The sequence below is a fragment of the Gracilinanus agilis genome, chromosome 2, assembly GCF_016433145.1.
Source record: "Gracilinanus agilis isolate LMUSP501 chromosome 2, AgileGrace, whole genome shotgun sequence".
NCBI classification, from domain to species: Eukaryota; Metazoa; Chordata; class Mammalia; order Didelphimorphia; family Didelphidae; genus Gracilinanus; species Gracilinanus agilis.
In genome coordinates, this window is record NC_058131.1 from 225,551,935 (window position 1) to 225,568,530 (window position 16,596).

Genomic DNA, 16,596 nt, shown 5'->3' on the forward strand with positions numbered 1-16,596 from the left:
CAACTGAGAATAGACATTAGAGACAGTACTCCTGGGATAAATGTATAGGAATACTGACTTCTTTAATTAAAAGCAGCTTTATAAAACCTCAGTTCTCCTGCGGTGGGCATATATTATTTGGCATTAAGTAGTTGATCCTGAGATATCAAGAATATTTCTTAGGATGTTTTATATGTTCTAAGCAAACAGAAAAGTGAGTCAAGTATCTTAAATTTTTGTCAAAGATGATTCAGAGTAAAAACTCTGGCACATATCTGGGAATTCACACTTGTACAGCTCCTTTCTACCACAGGATAAATGAATGGATTCTATCTAGTGATATTTACTTTTTCCTACAAGAGATAACCTTCAAAATGATGCCAAGATTTTTAACTGTCCCTTATTCTCAGGTGAATCATCCCAGTGTGTGAGAGTTGCGAAAAAGCTAGCTTTATTTTAATGATACAATCATGAAAATCTGCCATCTTCCATGAGAGGATGAAAGCTCATATATAAAACATTGTTCTAAGATAGACTTTAGATTCTTCAGGCCTTTATGTTCTGCTACGGCTCTGCCGTAGATTTAGAAATAATCCTTTTCAAGAATAACTTAACCTTACTGATTCTCCTTTTTCTCAGTTGTAAAACAGAAAGATTTATCTTTTCCAATTCTAAATCTGTTGCCTAGTTTTAGAAATTGAGTAATATGATAAATATAGTACAGTGTTGGAGATTAAACCAACTCTTTAATCATGAATTCAATCCAGATTGTCAGGCTGGAAAGCATGGATTCAGGTACCTGTGTAATATATACTAGTCATAAGAATCACAATCTACCATTAGTTGTCATTTTCCTTGGAAGCAAAGGATGGTGAGGACAAAATTGTGTCATTGTGTCATTAGTTGCCCAGTTCTTTTAAGCAGGTTTTAAAAAAAATTTTTGCCCCATTTAGCTCTTTTTGTTTATTTTTTCAGGAAACCACTATGTTTTAAGTACTATCTCTACCTGGGTATTCTTAGTGAGATATTATAAGTTAAGAAGAGTGCACCATTTATTATAATTACTTTTTCATACCTTATTTATTTTTCACTTAAGGAACCTTAATTGACCTTTCTTTAAAAGAAAAAGTTTTGACAAAAGAGCAAACACTTGTATTTTCAGGTTGGGAAATTCACAGGCATAAGTCACCTGTAAATCCCTGACCTGCATAGATTTCTTGTAATGGAGATTGAATCTTTGCTCCAAAATCTAAGCTTTCTATGATTTATTAGATTCAGGTTGTTTGTTTACATTAAATTGCTCTGAATAATATTTTGTGTATCTACTTTTCATTATTGCAAAAATTGTAAATGTCTTCTTCACTGACTAACTATATGTAACCATGCTTCTAACTTTTAAAGTTGTTTTATGTTTCTTTTTTAATCTTTTATTTTGCTGATGTCTTTACTATTTTACGATTTGGAATACTTTTTAACATAAAAATGCTGTGATGATTGTAATTTCTTTATTACAAAACCAAATTCACCTTTTTTGGCTTATTAAGGGCTCATGGGAATGATTCTCAGAGGCTTAAGCTATGCTTTGCCTTCCATGAGGACTAAACTTATTTTGGTAAACATTTGCTTTTTTAGCTTCTAATTTTCCCTATTTTATTTTGTACATAATATTTGTTTCAAGGTCAAAGGTTCCGTTACAGTTACTATGATGAGTCCCAGGGGGAGATTTATAGATCCATTGAACATCTAGATAAAATGGTAAGTCTTCCAGGTGTTGGGGTGTTAATAATAAATTTTCTTCTGCAGTCTCAAACAAGAACTTTGTGACCTGATATGTTGACATACAAGATTGAGTAATAGATCTTCCTATTTAACAGTGTGCAAAAATTTATATTGTAATCATGTAAACATTGATTACAGAATAACCCCCTGCACAATTACTACAAATAGCTTTCATCTTATTTTTTATTTGCCAAAAGATTTCATGGTCATAGTGAGAATAATGAGCAGACCATATGACTTTGAAATATATTTTTGGCAACTCCCTTTTTTGTGTATTTAAGATATAACATCACTTTGGTTCTGATTCGAATTTTTTATGAGTATTTAGAGATTTTTAAAATGTGCTTTGATTCATTGCCTTAAACTCAATTATTGTTTCAGTGGCTGTTTTGTTTAATATTTAGTTTTGATGGATAGGTTAAATTATAGCAAATTTAAAATCACTTAACTTTATAGTTGGTTCCACAGAAAGCTGTTAATAGCTATAAGTTTAGTGAATTTATACTTTAAACATAATTCATTATGAAAGTTGTTTTTCTTGTTTCAGCTACACCTATTTTGAGGTATTTCCTTTCTGAATTGATTTATAGCCTTCTAATAAATGAGCAAAGTATAGGAAATATGTATATTATAGATTGTAATAAGTTTGATAGCAATGTAAAGGGAAAGACAATATCTAGATAAAGGAAATGATGATATGGAAGTAAGACAAAACTGTAGAGATAAATCATCTCTTCTTCTTTCCCTAATTTATAATTTGTTTTAATTGTCATTTACATTTAATTTTAAATCTTAGACATTTAGTTTCTTAATTTCATCTAATTCATTTATAAATACATTTCAGTTCACTTTGAAATGAGGTAAATTTTAGGGAGAGTTAGGATTTTTCTACAACAAATTTTGAGATAAAATTTTAGTTATTTTCTATATTGCCTTGCTCAGCATTATTGATAACTATAAAGCTTCCATACATTTTTAAAATAAAGGTAATTTTATTTTCCTATTAATTTCTATTTTAATTTCAAAGGTGTATCATTTTTGGTTGGGCTCTGGTTGACATAGCAATTTAAGAATTCAGCTACAGATTCCTTTGTCTCTTATTTTTTTAAGTACATACTCTATTAAAAATAATTCTGCATTCTAGCTGTATGGTTCTATGAATACTCTAATACTCTTTAGAAAACACATACCAGAACTTACTTTCTACCTTAGAATCTACACTGAGTATCATTTTTAGGCAGAAGAGCAGTAAGGGTTAGGGAGTTGTTAGATGACTTGCCAAGGGTCACTCAGCTAGCATGTGTCTGAGGCCAGATTTGAACTCAGGATCTCCTGTCGCCAGGCTTGGATCTCTTTCCACTGAGCTACTTAGCTGCCTCTCTGACTACTCTTAAAGGGTAAATAAGTCTCTCCTGCCCTGAAACTGAGGAACACTAGATATTAACTTTCTCTGAATTCTTATTTCCTTAGAATTAAAAAATTTCAAGGACTAGCATATATTATTTTTATTTCAAGAATTGTAAATTTATTTAGATGATTACTTTCCTTATTTCCTTGCTTTTATATAGCAAGAGTGGTGAAGCAAACATTACTAACATTGACTTTGCTAACATCTTCCTTGAGGATAGCAAGAATTTAATTTTTATTGAAAATTACTTTAACCATTTGGCACTTTTAAAAATATGTAATTACTATTAATCTTTTTGTTCAAATTTGGAACAGCTGGAAATTAGTTCTACCATTCATATGAATTATCATTGAGAAAATAATTATGATTGTTGAGCTTCTTGCTAGGATGTATGAAGAGTTTGTATTTTATGAAGAGCCAAATGGAACGATCAGAATCTGACATTCATGAATGTTAATTGTCTGTAAAGAGGCATGGCCTTTTAAAAAAAAATGTGTGTTTTTTTTCCTTCTTTCCCCAAGTTTATTGTTGGCCTTTTCTCTCATTCATTCTATATGTGTTAGATCATTTCTGCATAAAAGAAACAAGAAAGATGAGCCCATACTTGAAAAAAAAAATCAGTCCCAACATGTGATTAAAATGAATGAAACTAGTATGGGGTGTGGCTTTTGATAAAATAGAAGTGGGTATTAATACAAAAAATACTTCTTCTACCAAAGGAAACCAGGAAACTGTGTCTGTACTATGCACATGCAGTATGTGTTTGATAAAAATGATCATGTTTGCATTCATCTGAGTTTGTAGGGCTAGTGAAGCTAGCTAGGAAGCTGCTTATTTCATTGTAGAAACTGGGTCACCAATTAGAATTATACTGTCACAAGACATTCCTTAAGCATGATTAAACAAAAGAGGCAAACTTAGCATGTTCTTCCATTTAACTGTGACTTTTCATAAAAATAGTTAAGCATGAAAATTATTTTGTAGATTTAAAGAAATGCAATGACTTGAATACAACTTCTTTACAATATAAAATAATTACAGTAGAGGTAATATGACATAGTAGATAGAATGCTGGGCTTAGAATTGAGAAAACCTAGGTTCAAGTCATTATGAAATACACACATATATACATCCATCCATCCATACATACATACATACATACATACGCTATTTTGATCTCAGATGGATCTTTTAACCTGTATATGCTTCAGTATAATCCATATATACAGCAACTGGTATAAAAACTCCATAGGACTTGGAGAAGAAGTCATAGGAGGGTTTCCATTTGCCTTAATGGAGGTTGTTCCCATGTTGGGAGTTACCTGTTTTGACATATTCATAGATTCTTTGCCTATCCATGTATGAAGCTAATGACCATAAGAGTTTATTCCAACTCTGCTTCTGTTAAACCTGAGCAGTACTAATTCACTGGGAACATTTTTTTAGAGTTATGCCTTCCTATAGTTCAAATCGTTTCCAGCCTCTAACAGGTTTCAGTATCTAAAACCTTTTTCACTGATAGTGTGTTGGTAGAATATGGGCCCTAGATTCAGGAAGACCAGAGTTCAAATGTGGCTGTAGGCACTTATTAGCTGTATGACTCTGGGCAAGTCACTTAGCCTCTGTTTGCCTTAATTCCCTTATTCATATCATGGAAATAACGGCAGCAATTAACTCTCAGGGTTGTTGTGAGAATATTTTTAAAGCAATTAGTATAATTGTGCCTGCCCATAGTAGACACTATGTAAGTAATGTTGTTGTTATTATTATTAATGAGAATTACCTTTTTTTTAGAGTTGGGAAGGGTAGAAGAGGACCTAGAATACTTCCTACTATTCCTGTTTAGATAGGAATATCTTTATTGTTTCTTATGATTGAATTCTAGTTTATAGAGGTGCATGAGTGAATCTTTACCCTAAATATCTAGTTTTTCTGCCATCTAGCCTTATAAACTTTTGGAGCAAGATTTAAGTATTGTGAATTTTAAACCACTATTAATATTTATGTATTGATTTGGGGGAATACTTATTCCTTTCAAAATTCACCTTTCTTTGTATTCCCAGCCCTTAGCACACCGTAGACATTTAATACTTAATTGACTAAAAATATCTCCTTTTATTTTTACAATAATTCTGAGAGGTACATGCTATAATTCTCATTTTACAGATTTGGAAACTTATTGACTAAAAATATTGTCTCATCTTATTTTTACAATAACCCTACATGAGGATCATCCTCATGAGGATAATTATAGCATGTACTTTTCAGGATTATTGTAAAAATAAGATGAGATAATATTTTTTAGTCAAGTTTTTATTAAGTGCTGGGAATACAAAGGAAGGTGAAAGATGGCCTCTATTCTCAAGGAGCTCACAGGCTAATGGGGGAAGGCAATATGCAAACAACTATGTACAAAAAAAAATGTATAATTTGAATAGGAAATAATCCACAGAACAAAGACACTAAAATTGAGAGGGATTGGAAAAAGCCTCCTATAGTAGATGGAGATTCTAATTGGGACTTGAAGGAAACCAGAGAAGCCAGGAGATAGAGGTGAGGGAGAGCATTCTAAGCATGGGTTACAGCCACTGGAAATGCATGGAGTGTAGGGATAGAATGTCTTATTCCTGCAAGGAACTCCATTGTCACTGAAGAGTAAGATATAAGAGAACTGGAAAGATAGGAAGGAGATAGATTATGAAAGGCTTTGAACCCCAAATAGAGGGTTTTGTATTTTTATCTTGGAGTTAATAAAGATCCACTGCAGTTTATTGAATAGGTTAGGTTTTGCACTTTGTGAAAATCTCTTTAGTGTCTGACAGAAAGATAGCTTAGAGTGGGGAGAGACTTGTGGTAGGAAGACCTAACCAGTTGGCTAGACTACAGTGGTAGTTTAGGGGAGATATGATGAGGGCCTGTTACCAGAGGGGTGGTAATGTCAGAGGAGAGAAGGGTAAATGAGAGATATCACAAAGGCAAAATCAGCAAGCCACGGATTGGATGTGGGAGGATGAGAAATAGTGAGGAATCTCAAGATGACACCTAGGTTGTGAGCTTAGAGCTTTGGAGTGCCTATTTGCAAACTTTAAAGTGCCACACAAATGCTAATTATTACTATTAATTATAGGTGATGGAGATCTAATTCCAGTTCATTGTTAGTTTCATATTACATGTAACCCTTTTGTTTCCAAGAAAGAATTTAAGGGGCAGTTTTAACATTTAATGCAATGTTAAATAAAACAATTAGGGGGAAAAATCCAACAAATCAGTACAACGGAGCAGAGAAATTGAATATAAGAACTTAAGATGAATTTCTTGCTTCGATTGAGCAATGAATTTAGCTCTGAGTTTCTTGGAGGTTAAGAGAAAAAGGCTAACATCAAATTATATGATTCCAGAATTATAGAATTTGAGAGATGGGGAGAAACTTTAGTCTTCTAATCCCGCCCATGCCAGAACAAGAAGCTCCTTTATAACTGATATGACAAATGCCAGGTTATCTTGTCTTTTTTGAATACCTTTAATGCAGAAGAAACTATTAACTCTCGAGGGTGCTTCTTCCACCTGCTGATAGCCTTAGTTGTTAGCTAGTTTTTACTTAAATCAGGCCAGACAGAACAAAGCTAATGCTTCTACAAGATATCTTTTCCAATATTTGAAGACATTTGAGCTCTCTTTTTCTTCTGAGATCAAACATCTTTAGTTTCTTCAGCCAATCTTATTACAACATGATCTTGAGACTCTTAATCATCCTAATCATCCTCCTGGATGCTCTCCAACTTTAATGATGTCTTTTCTAAAACTTTGTTGCCTATAACACCTCAGTACTTAAGTTGTAGTCTAAAAAGGGCAGAGTATAGCAAGACTCTTCTCAATCCTTGTGCATTATACCTCTTTTAATGCTTTTTAAACTCTCAGCTTTTTTGGCTACCATATCACATTATTTACTTACATTGGGCCTGTAGTTCATTAAATCTTGCAAATATAAAAAAAGTATGAACTACTATCTCCATTTCTTCTTATCTTATTCTTTTAAAGTTGATTCTTTGATCCTCCAACTAGAAGACTTTACATTTGGCTTATCGCCTCTTGAATCCTTTCATTTAAATTTTAATCATAGATTCTGTCTTTGTTGCATCAGTGAATTTGATGTTTGCCATCTATGCCTTTGTCAGAGTTATGGGTAAAAATGAAAAGATAGTGTGGTTAGTGGAAAGAGTGCTGTATTTAGAAGTAGAAACTTTGAATTTGAATCCAATCTCTCCCATGTATCCATGTGACTTAGATAGGACACTTATTCCTTGAATCTCAGTTTACTGATCTGTAAAATTTAGGACTTGTCCTAGGTTATATGTAAAGTTCCTTTAAGCTATAAATTTAAATTTATCATCCTGTGTTGAACAACACAGGACTTGAGTATATCCCTTGGTTACTCTACTAGAGACATTCTTTCAAGTTGATTATTGTTAAAATCATTATCTGGGATAAGATGGATGCCACCTTGACTGACAGGGATGGCAGTTGAGAATTTGGAATGTTCCCAGGTGCCGTGAGGCAGGGGCAAAAAATTGGTTGGCTCCACCCTATAAATACCCCAAAGGAACAACAGTTGAGAGCTCAGAGCTCAGATTTGAGCAGGCTTCTCTTGGAGCAAGAATGGGACAGAGGGAGGTGAAGGGTGGAAGAAGGGGTAGGCCTGAGACCTGTAACCTGTACCTGACTGAGAGAGAGCTAGCGATCAATCAACACCATTGCTAGTAGAGCTGAGAGAATATATAGATCATCTATCAACATCAACATCAATAGCCTTCCCTAATCTCTGGCTTGGCTGTGGCCAGGTCAGGTCAGAGTTAGTGAGAGGGTGAAGACCTCCAGCTTCTACCAGCCTAGCAATCTCCAGACTTGATTAACAGTTAGCTTAGTAGCCAAACAAATAGCAATAGGTTCCCACATCCTCAAACCTATTACCTTGTTTCCTTTCCCCATTAATAGTTTCAATAGAGTGATTTACCAATAAGTACCTTTCCCAGAGTGGTTATTCTACCAAAGCCCTTGGGAAGGGGAGAATCAATACCAGTCAGATAACAACATTTCCAGTAGCCAGTCAATAGCCTTATCAACAACTAATCCAACCTCAGGTGGGGCCTAATGAGGTTAACCATCTACCTAACCTCTCAAGGGTCTTAACCTGGGCAACTGTTAGAAGGAAGCAACTGACAGGCTTAATCAATCAAGCCTGTCAGGGAGGAGAGGCAGAGAGACATCCATAGCTATTGTGAGAGGAGTGGAGTGTGTGTTTCCTCCCTCACCTGCCATAGTCAGCTTAGGCCTTGGGCACCTGATCCCTCCTCCATTCATACTATGTCTAAGATCTACATACCATCCATTATCCAAGATCTAAAGAGAGATATACAAGGATATCAAGAAGAACATTATCAAACTATTAATAACAATTTTTGGGGTCCTGCCATTGTCAACTTAAATCTAGTTAAGATACTGGTGTTTACTACATAATTCTTATCATTATATGGTAAAATAAAGCATGAATGTTTAGTTGGAGACACAAACTCTTGTTTGTCATGGATTTAAAAAGGAATTTAATACCTTAGATCCCCATATAAAGGACATTGTTTAACATTCTCCTCCCATACTTACCTCCTCTGAAATTTGAAGAAATATTAATTCTTAGCATAGCAAAAATATTACCATATAGATCTAAGATTTAGTTCAAACTCCATTTTAAAAAATAATCTTAGTTAATACTGAGATAAAGCTTGAAGAATCAGAACAGCTATTCATAAACACGAGAGAGTTGAGTTCTTAGGTAAGACAAGCACCCATTTAATCTTTGACTAGCATTTGAAATGCTAATGTTTTAGTTTATTGATAAGAGTTAGAGTTATATTTTTCCATTGTCAAACGTGTATAAAGAAAGTTGACTTTGAGTTACAAACTTGACTTGTATTTTCTTCCAGCTAGAGGGCTAATTTGTTTCCACATGGAAGTAAGCTATAAGAGTGACTTCAAATTGGGCCAGTATTTTAATCAAATTTGTAAATCTTTAAAAGACATATAAAATAATAAAGGAACATTTAATCTTAAGTGTCTTGGCTCATTTGAGAGCCTGAAGTTCTATTCTATAAAAATAAACTAATTTGCTCTGAAAATTTTTAGGACAACTGTTACCAATAATTTACTTCTACTTTAAACTAACCATAGCATTCCTTTTATAGAATGTTTGATTTTGAGTAGAAATATGCCCTCAAATGGTGAATTAACTTATTGTGTGAGGTTATTTAGTATATATATTTCATTGCTTACAATGTATGTAATTTTATCAGTGTGAGTACTTTCCCTACTTAGTAGATAGTCTTCAAGAATTTCTCTGACTGAAAATTTCTTTGTCATATGGGTCATACTGGTGAGGAATGTTGCTCTGAATTTGGTTAGGTTAATAATAATCCTTGCCAATAGACAGTGGGCCAGCCTGTACTTGAAGCCTTTTTAGCTTAAGTACTGTCAGAACTTGGAATTGACTTGTTTAGGCTTAGAATCTAGAGTCATATCCATATAGTACTGAGGCATCAAAATAGGATTTTAGAAAGGCATTTATTATTGGGGTCTATTGATATAAATTAGAGAAAAAGCCAGTTGAATAAACATATTTTGATTTTTTTATTATTTATACTTGGCTAGTCATTCTGAAAATGGCTGACCAATAAGCTTAGCTTCTTGTTTCTTCCTAATCCAAGGTAATCAAACCAAGTCCTTTGTATAGAGAAGGAGATTCTTTTATTTGGTATAACTGAGAGGCACACCTAATTAACTCAATCCTGTAATTGTACCAAATTGTTTAAATAGAAATGTGTGACAGAGTCCTTGCTTTTTATACCATTTGGGAATGAAATTTAATTCACATAAAATTATTCCTTTATGCTAAGATTTTAGCAGTATGATATAGGCTATGAAAAGAAACATTAATCTATCCTGGAATTTATAAATATATTTTATTATTGAAACCACAGGCAGTTTCTTACTATGGAGTACCAGAGTGATTAAAGATAAGTGAAAAGTCTTACATTACACTTCAACATTTAACAAATTTTTATTTGATGTTTTTTATGTGTAACATTCTCCCTTAACAAAATGTAAGCTCCTTGAGGGCAGAAACTGTTGCATTTTTGTTATCCCTAGCTCATAGTAAGTGTTTGATAAATGCTCATTGATGGATTATAAAAATTATACTAGGGAATACAAAAAATATAGTGTAATCTCTTCTGGAGGAGGCATGACAAATTCACAAATAACTACATAGATTATTATGTGAAAGAGCAAATAAAGGAAGTTACAAAATATTTTATGGAGAGGTGGGAGAGGTTCCTTTTTACTTCTGTTTAAGTAATATGGTATTGTTAGGAAGAGAAGACATCTAGTATAGTAGGAGTGTGGTATTTAGAGTCAGAAGATCTTTAAGATCTTTATACTTATTGTATGATCTTATGACCTAATTCTTTTCTGTAAAATTATGGAGTTGAATGAGAATAATCTTAATGAGTAGTGTAGGAATGGTCATTTAATGTAGAATAGTTCTGCTTCAAACTTTCATGGTCCTCATGCAAAATATTAAATGGAAAGACTTAACTTAGCAATTCATTAGAAGAAAATTGTCATGGAGTTTTGTGATTGTCCAAACTGGACATTGACCCACTAATGAGACTGCATTGTGAAATACAGATTTCCCTCAGGGTCAAAGAGATATAAAGCTTTTGGGTTTATCTGATTCTGTAACTGCTGCATTTAAGGAAGGGGAAAGTAAGGAATCATCCAAACAAGAGAAAATGAGATATTAAGTAAGAGGAGGTCAACCTGAAGGCTGGAGTCTTCAATTAAGGAGATCTAAAAGAAAATGAATCAAAGGAATAGGATGGTTAGTATTGTTATCTTTAGTTCACCTTCCACAGAAGATTCCTAAAAGCATGAATTCTCAAGGAGAGAACTCAGCAGAGGGAGATAGATTGACTAAAAATAACATCAAATGAAGCTCTATGTGGTGACATTTGGAATTAAGGTCTTTACTTTGAAGTGTCTGAAACCTGCCTAAATATCCTATTTGTTTATTCTTAGGGAAAAAATGTAAAAACGATCAAGAGGTCCATCCCCACTACTTAAGAGACTGAAAAGCTCAAGAAACTGAAAAATTAAAACATGTATAGTAGTTTTCCCATATTTGAAGGATTCTGAGTAAAGACAGTTATTAAAGGTTGTTGAAAGCTTTGTCATTTGAAAACTAGAATAAGCTAAACAAGGTTGTGGACAGCTCCAACATAAGAGACCCTACTTGGAGTGATCCCAACTCAAATCTCCTTAGTTTTCATAAGAATAGAAAGATGTAAAGTTCTCATTTTTTGGAAAATTAGTATTCTCTTAAAGCCAGTGATGGGCAAACTTTTTAAAGAGGGGGCCAAAGGAATGGAAATGCTCATCTGTCAGTCTGTTTCTAAGGCAACTCTTTCAAAGTTTCATTGTATTGTATCCTATGTAGCTGGGTGGGGATAGAACATTTCAGGGGGCTGCATCTGGTCTGGACTGTAGTTTGTCCATCACTGTCTTAAAGCTATTCCTTGATAGGAGAAAGATCTGAATATTCAATATAGAGTCTAATGTAAAATTAATTCTAATAAGCTTAGTTTAAGGTTCATTTAGTTAGCCTCTCATCAGAAAAGCCTTATTCTGGACCTCCTGCTTATATTCTAAAATTGAATTTGTGAAAGACTTGTATTGGTTCTTTCTGGGGATGAATTCCTGTCCACCTCATTCTCAGTCTATTGTTGATTGAGTGACTTAGCCAATGCTAGATAATTCTGTGGTTTGGAGAACATTGTTTTTAGTTGGTACATGTCTTCATATAGGGTAATAGAGACTGTAAATATTTGAAAAATAAACACCTTCTTGTATTTGTATTCTGGAATTTTCTTTGATAGTGAACTTACTATTTGAAATGCATTTATTGTCAAAAGTGTGTTGCTACTCCCAGAATTCTTTCTTATACATCACTGTAAGTTGGTCAGCAATTGGTGGTGATGGTGGTGAACAGGAGGGGGCCCATTCTCTATCACTAATTCATACCTGGTATAAATATTTTAGTTTTGTGGAAGTACAAAGAAGAATATTTTTAAATATAAAATTTTGGACATTAGTATGTTTAAGCCACACCCAAAATTTTGATAATCTTATTGTGCTACTAGAAAATTATATTTACTTGTGATATCACAACATATATATTAGTAAAATATTGAAGTAAGTCCAGCTTTTTCCTATCCCTTTAAAACTAAGAAATCTCTTACCTATAAAATGTCTTTACCCAAAAAGATTTATTAACTTTGAATTTGGGGAGAAATTGCAAATGTATACCATGGAAGAATATATAGTGGGACATAACGAAGGAGAAATAGGTAGGTAAACAAACTGGACTTCCCAGATTTTTGATTGGTTGAAAAAATGAATACCTCTAATTTTAAAAATGAATATAGGTATTGAAGGGCTTTTTGTGATATAATGGATTATAATTTGTTAAAAACTTTTTTTTTGTTAATTGAGTATATGTAGTTTGAAAACTTGTCACATCCAAATTGGAATATGTAATATGGCACTGATTTTGAGAGGTATAGATGATTCATTTATAAATATGAATGTTGTTTTTAAATAGGTTATAAATAAACAAATGAGATATTTTTTTAAAGCTACTTTTAGAAGTACAGGCTATTGTTTCAGTAGTTACACTGCAGCATGCCTGGTTAGTGGTACATTATTGACCAGTTATAATGGGAGACAGAATTCTTTTACTTTAGATATAAATGACAACTTTTTTTCTGCCATATTTATTTGTGAAGATTTTAACAAGTAACTATTTTGTTCATTTGATTTTTATTTATTGTTCTTCTGCCCATATTATGCAGAAGATAGAAATTGATAGTGGCATTTTGGTACTTCTTTTTCCTAGTACAGGTTATACAGCAATGCATAACTCTTAGTAATAGATTTTATTTTACCATTTATGGCACAACATTTTAATAAAACATTCTTTTTAGGTGATTTTTCTATAGCTCACTATTACCTTCTGGATTTCAATAGGAAATTGCTGTAGAAACATATTAAGAATTAGAAGAGACTTGTTAAGTCCTTTCTATTTTAGCTTGTACCTGAGCATGAATTCGTGCTTCACTATTCTTGACTAAAATGATTATTCAGTATCCATTTAAAGACTTTTCAATAAAGGATAGCTTTTAACATCTGGGAGTAGCCATTTCCATTTTTGATTGTCTCTCATTGTTGGGATATTTTTCTTTCCATAAGACCAAATATGCCTCTTAGCATTTTCCCCCATTGACTGACCCCTTCTTTCTCTTAACATTGGGGCTTATTAACACAAGTTAAATTATTTATTCTTCCTTATGACAACTCTTAGATAAACTTAGAGCTCTTATGACTTTGTTAAGACTTTTCTTCTCAGAGCTAAAACATCCCCATTTCTTTCTGCTGGTCATCGTATTGGCATGACCTCCAGTTTCATATCCTGGTTGCTTTGGATGCTCTCCAGATTAGCAATTTCCTTCCTAAAATGTGGCTTCCAGAACTCAACATGTTACTCTTGATGTGATCTGATTAGGACAAAGTATAACTGGTCAGCCAATTCCCTTGTTTTATTAATATAGTCTAAGATCACATTAGCTTTTGTGGCTTTGGTCTACTGTTGATCTTTTTCACATGAACTCTGAAACTATATTCAGAGGGAAAGATTATATCTTTTCCCCCAAATTCAAGTATACATTTATCCCTATGAATTTTTATCTTTTAAATACAAAAATGTTCAAAACATTACAGGATGGACCATTTTTAGCTTTTGGGTTGTAGTTTGCTAACCCCTGTTTTAACATGTTAAGATCATTTGTCATCTAACATATAAGCTGCTCCTCTTGAAAACAAACTATATGTAACCTTTCTTCTCATTCACATGAATAAGTTTCAAATATATGATTGCATATGTAGTATGAGTAGATTTTTAATAATTTGAGGTCTTACATCTGAACACTCTTGAATGTGTTCTACTAGTTGCCACATGGTTATTATGTTTAGACAACTTAATTTTTTTCCCCTTTGGGTAGTAATTTCTAATTCATTTGACTAGAGTCTGCCTTGTCATACATAGAAGAAACAATGTTGTTTCATCTTTGTTGCCACATCAAAGTTCAGAAGTTGCAGGTCTCAATGAAAATCTATTAATATATAAAATCTACTGGTCAAAAATATATTCACCTAAGAATACATAAACACTGGCAATTCAAGGTTCTCCCCACCACTCTGTGAGTTAAAGGATTCACTTTGTGGGTTAGACTTTGAAAGGGTATAAAGGGCTTAGTTTTTATTCTATCTAATCCTAGTTTGTCTTGATGATGCTGCCAGTTCAAATTGTTCAGAGTAGCTTATAGTATCTGAGGTTTTTATTGTTTATGAAGGAAACTTCATTTCTTTGAAATGAATGAACACTGATAGAGTTTAGTATGCCTTAAACTGGTTTGCATTTTGAGAGATCAAATTCCAATTATTTCAGATCTCTGAAAAGTTAAAACATTTGCCTAGAATTGCCACTCATTGATTATATATTCTTAAAGAAAATATTTTGAGGGTAAAATAAATTCTGAAGCCATCATTTTTTTATTTCTTTGGTGTCAAATAATATTTATAATTGTATTGACTAGTTGTTGAGGGGCACATGTCTCCATAGCTATTTATTGGTAGTTGTACTGTATTCAGTTTGCTGATATTTTGTGATCACATTTTATTAGTTTATGAGTTTTTGGCATTTTCATAATCTGTGAAACTCAGACATTATTAGTTTACTTTGAGAGGGGGGCCAAATTTGCTTTTCCAAAACAAAGAAACAAACAAAAATAAAACACTATGTATTTGCCCAAGCATAGGCAAGTATCATATGTGAAATGACTTATGTGTTAACAGTTAAATAGCACATCTATAGTTAAATTAGTCTTCAGTCATTTATATATCTTCCTCTTTAATCACATTCTTCTGTGACATTAACAACATTTTTTTGTCTGAAAGTTTGATTGTGGATTGTTCTTTAGATCTGTAGATTACTTTTATAAAGTAAAAATTTTGTTTTGCTTTTGTAAAATAAGGAAACAAATACTTCTTAAAGTGCTTTGAGCAGTTAAGATTGAAAATTGCACTAACTTCATTCTTTATTATAAGGCAGAACTAACATTCTTTATTATAAGGCAGAGCCCTACAACCATATCCCAAAGGGGTTTAGTTACTGAAATGTAAAAAAAAAAACAAAACAAACCAACAGCCTTTTCAAATGTTCCTCATGGTATAGACTGCCAAGGGCAACATTATAGTAGAAGGTTTAACTGTACAAAGAATGTTTAGTATGATTATGAGGCAGAACAGTCATTTAGAAGATCCAAGAAATCTAGGTATTTTTAAAATTTTTTTTTAGGTATTTTTGCTTTAGTTTTTTTGTTTAAAAAAGTTTTCTCTTATATGGAGTCATTTCCAGATAACTTCTATTTGGTTTTGTAATGCACTTTATAATTTTTTGTGTGTTGTAATTTTATGGTATAAATTGTAATTTTTTAATGTTTGAGATTGAAATTAGTTACATTCTCTGAACTTGCCCAAAGAGAAATATACATGGAGAAACCAGCAAGTCAACAAACTCAGAGTTATATCTCCTACTTATTTTTAGGTAGTAATATTAGAAAAATGTTACTTCTTTTGAAATACTTTAAAAGAAAACTGTTTTATAAAAACAGATGCACAATTTGTATGCCACACCTATTGCTTTATTCCACTTATTCCCCTCTCCCTTTCTTTATATTACTGTTATATTTTGATATAGATGCTCAATAAGTTATTCTCAGATATTTTATGGAGTTTATTTTGCCAAATCAGCCCATGAAATGAAAGCAAGCATAAAATAAGTTCCAGTGAACTTTTAACTATTTCTTGATATAATTTACTTGCCTTTTAAATTTCTCTTGGGAATATGCTATTCTAGTTTACTTGAAAGTATGACATGCACTTAATATAAAAAAAACCAACAACAAATCAACTGTAAAGTAAAACATCCTGTGGATAGTCTGGATTTCATTTTAATAGCAGCAAAAGTTGTTAGTGTCTGTCTGTCTGTCTGTCTGTCTGTCTGTCTGTCTGTCTGTCTCTCTCTCTCTCTCTCTCTCTCTCTCTCTCTCTCTCTCTCTCTCTGTGTGTGTCTGTCTCTGTCTCTGTCTCTGTCTCTCTCTGTCTCTGTCTCTCTCTCTCTGTCTCTCTCTGTCTCTGTCTCTCTCTGTCTCTCTGTCTCTCTCTCTCTCTGTCTCTCTCTCTCTCTCTCTCTCTCTCTCTCTCTCTCT

General features: G+C 32.9%; 1 protein-coding gene across 3 annotated transcripts in view; it reads left to right on the forward strand.

Annotated features, from left to right (window-relative positions):
- MEMO1 (mediator of cell motility 1) overlaps positions 1-16,596 on the forward strand; it is a 130,310-nt gene that overhangs the window by 109,833 nt on the left and 3,881 nt on the right. For all 3 annotated transcript variants that reach the window (XM_044663699.1, XM_044663697.1, XM_044663698.1), the window contains one exon: positions 1,658-1,734. In XM_044663699.1, the coding sequence (XP_044519634.1) occupies positions 1,658-1,734 (77 nt within the window). The remainder of the gene's footprint in view (positions 1-1,657; positions 1,735-16,596) is intronic.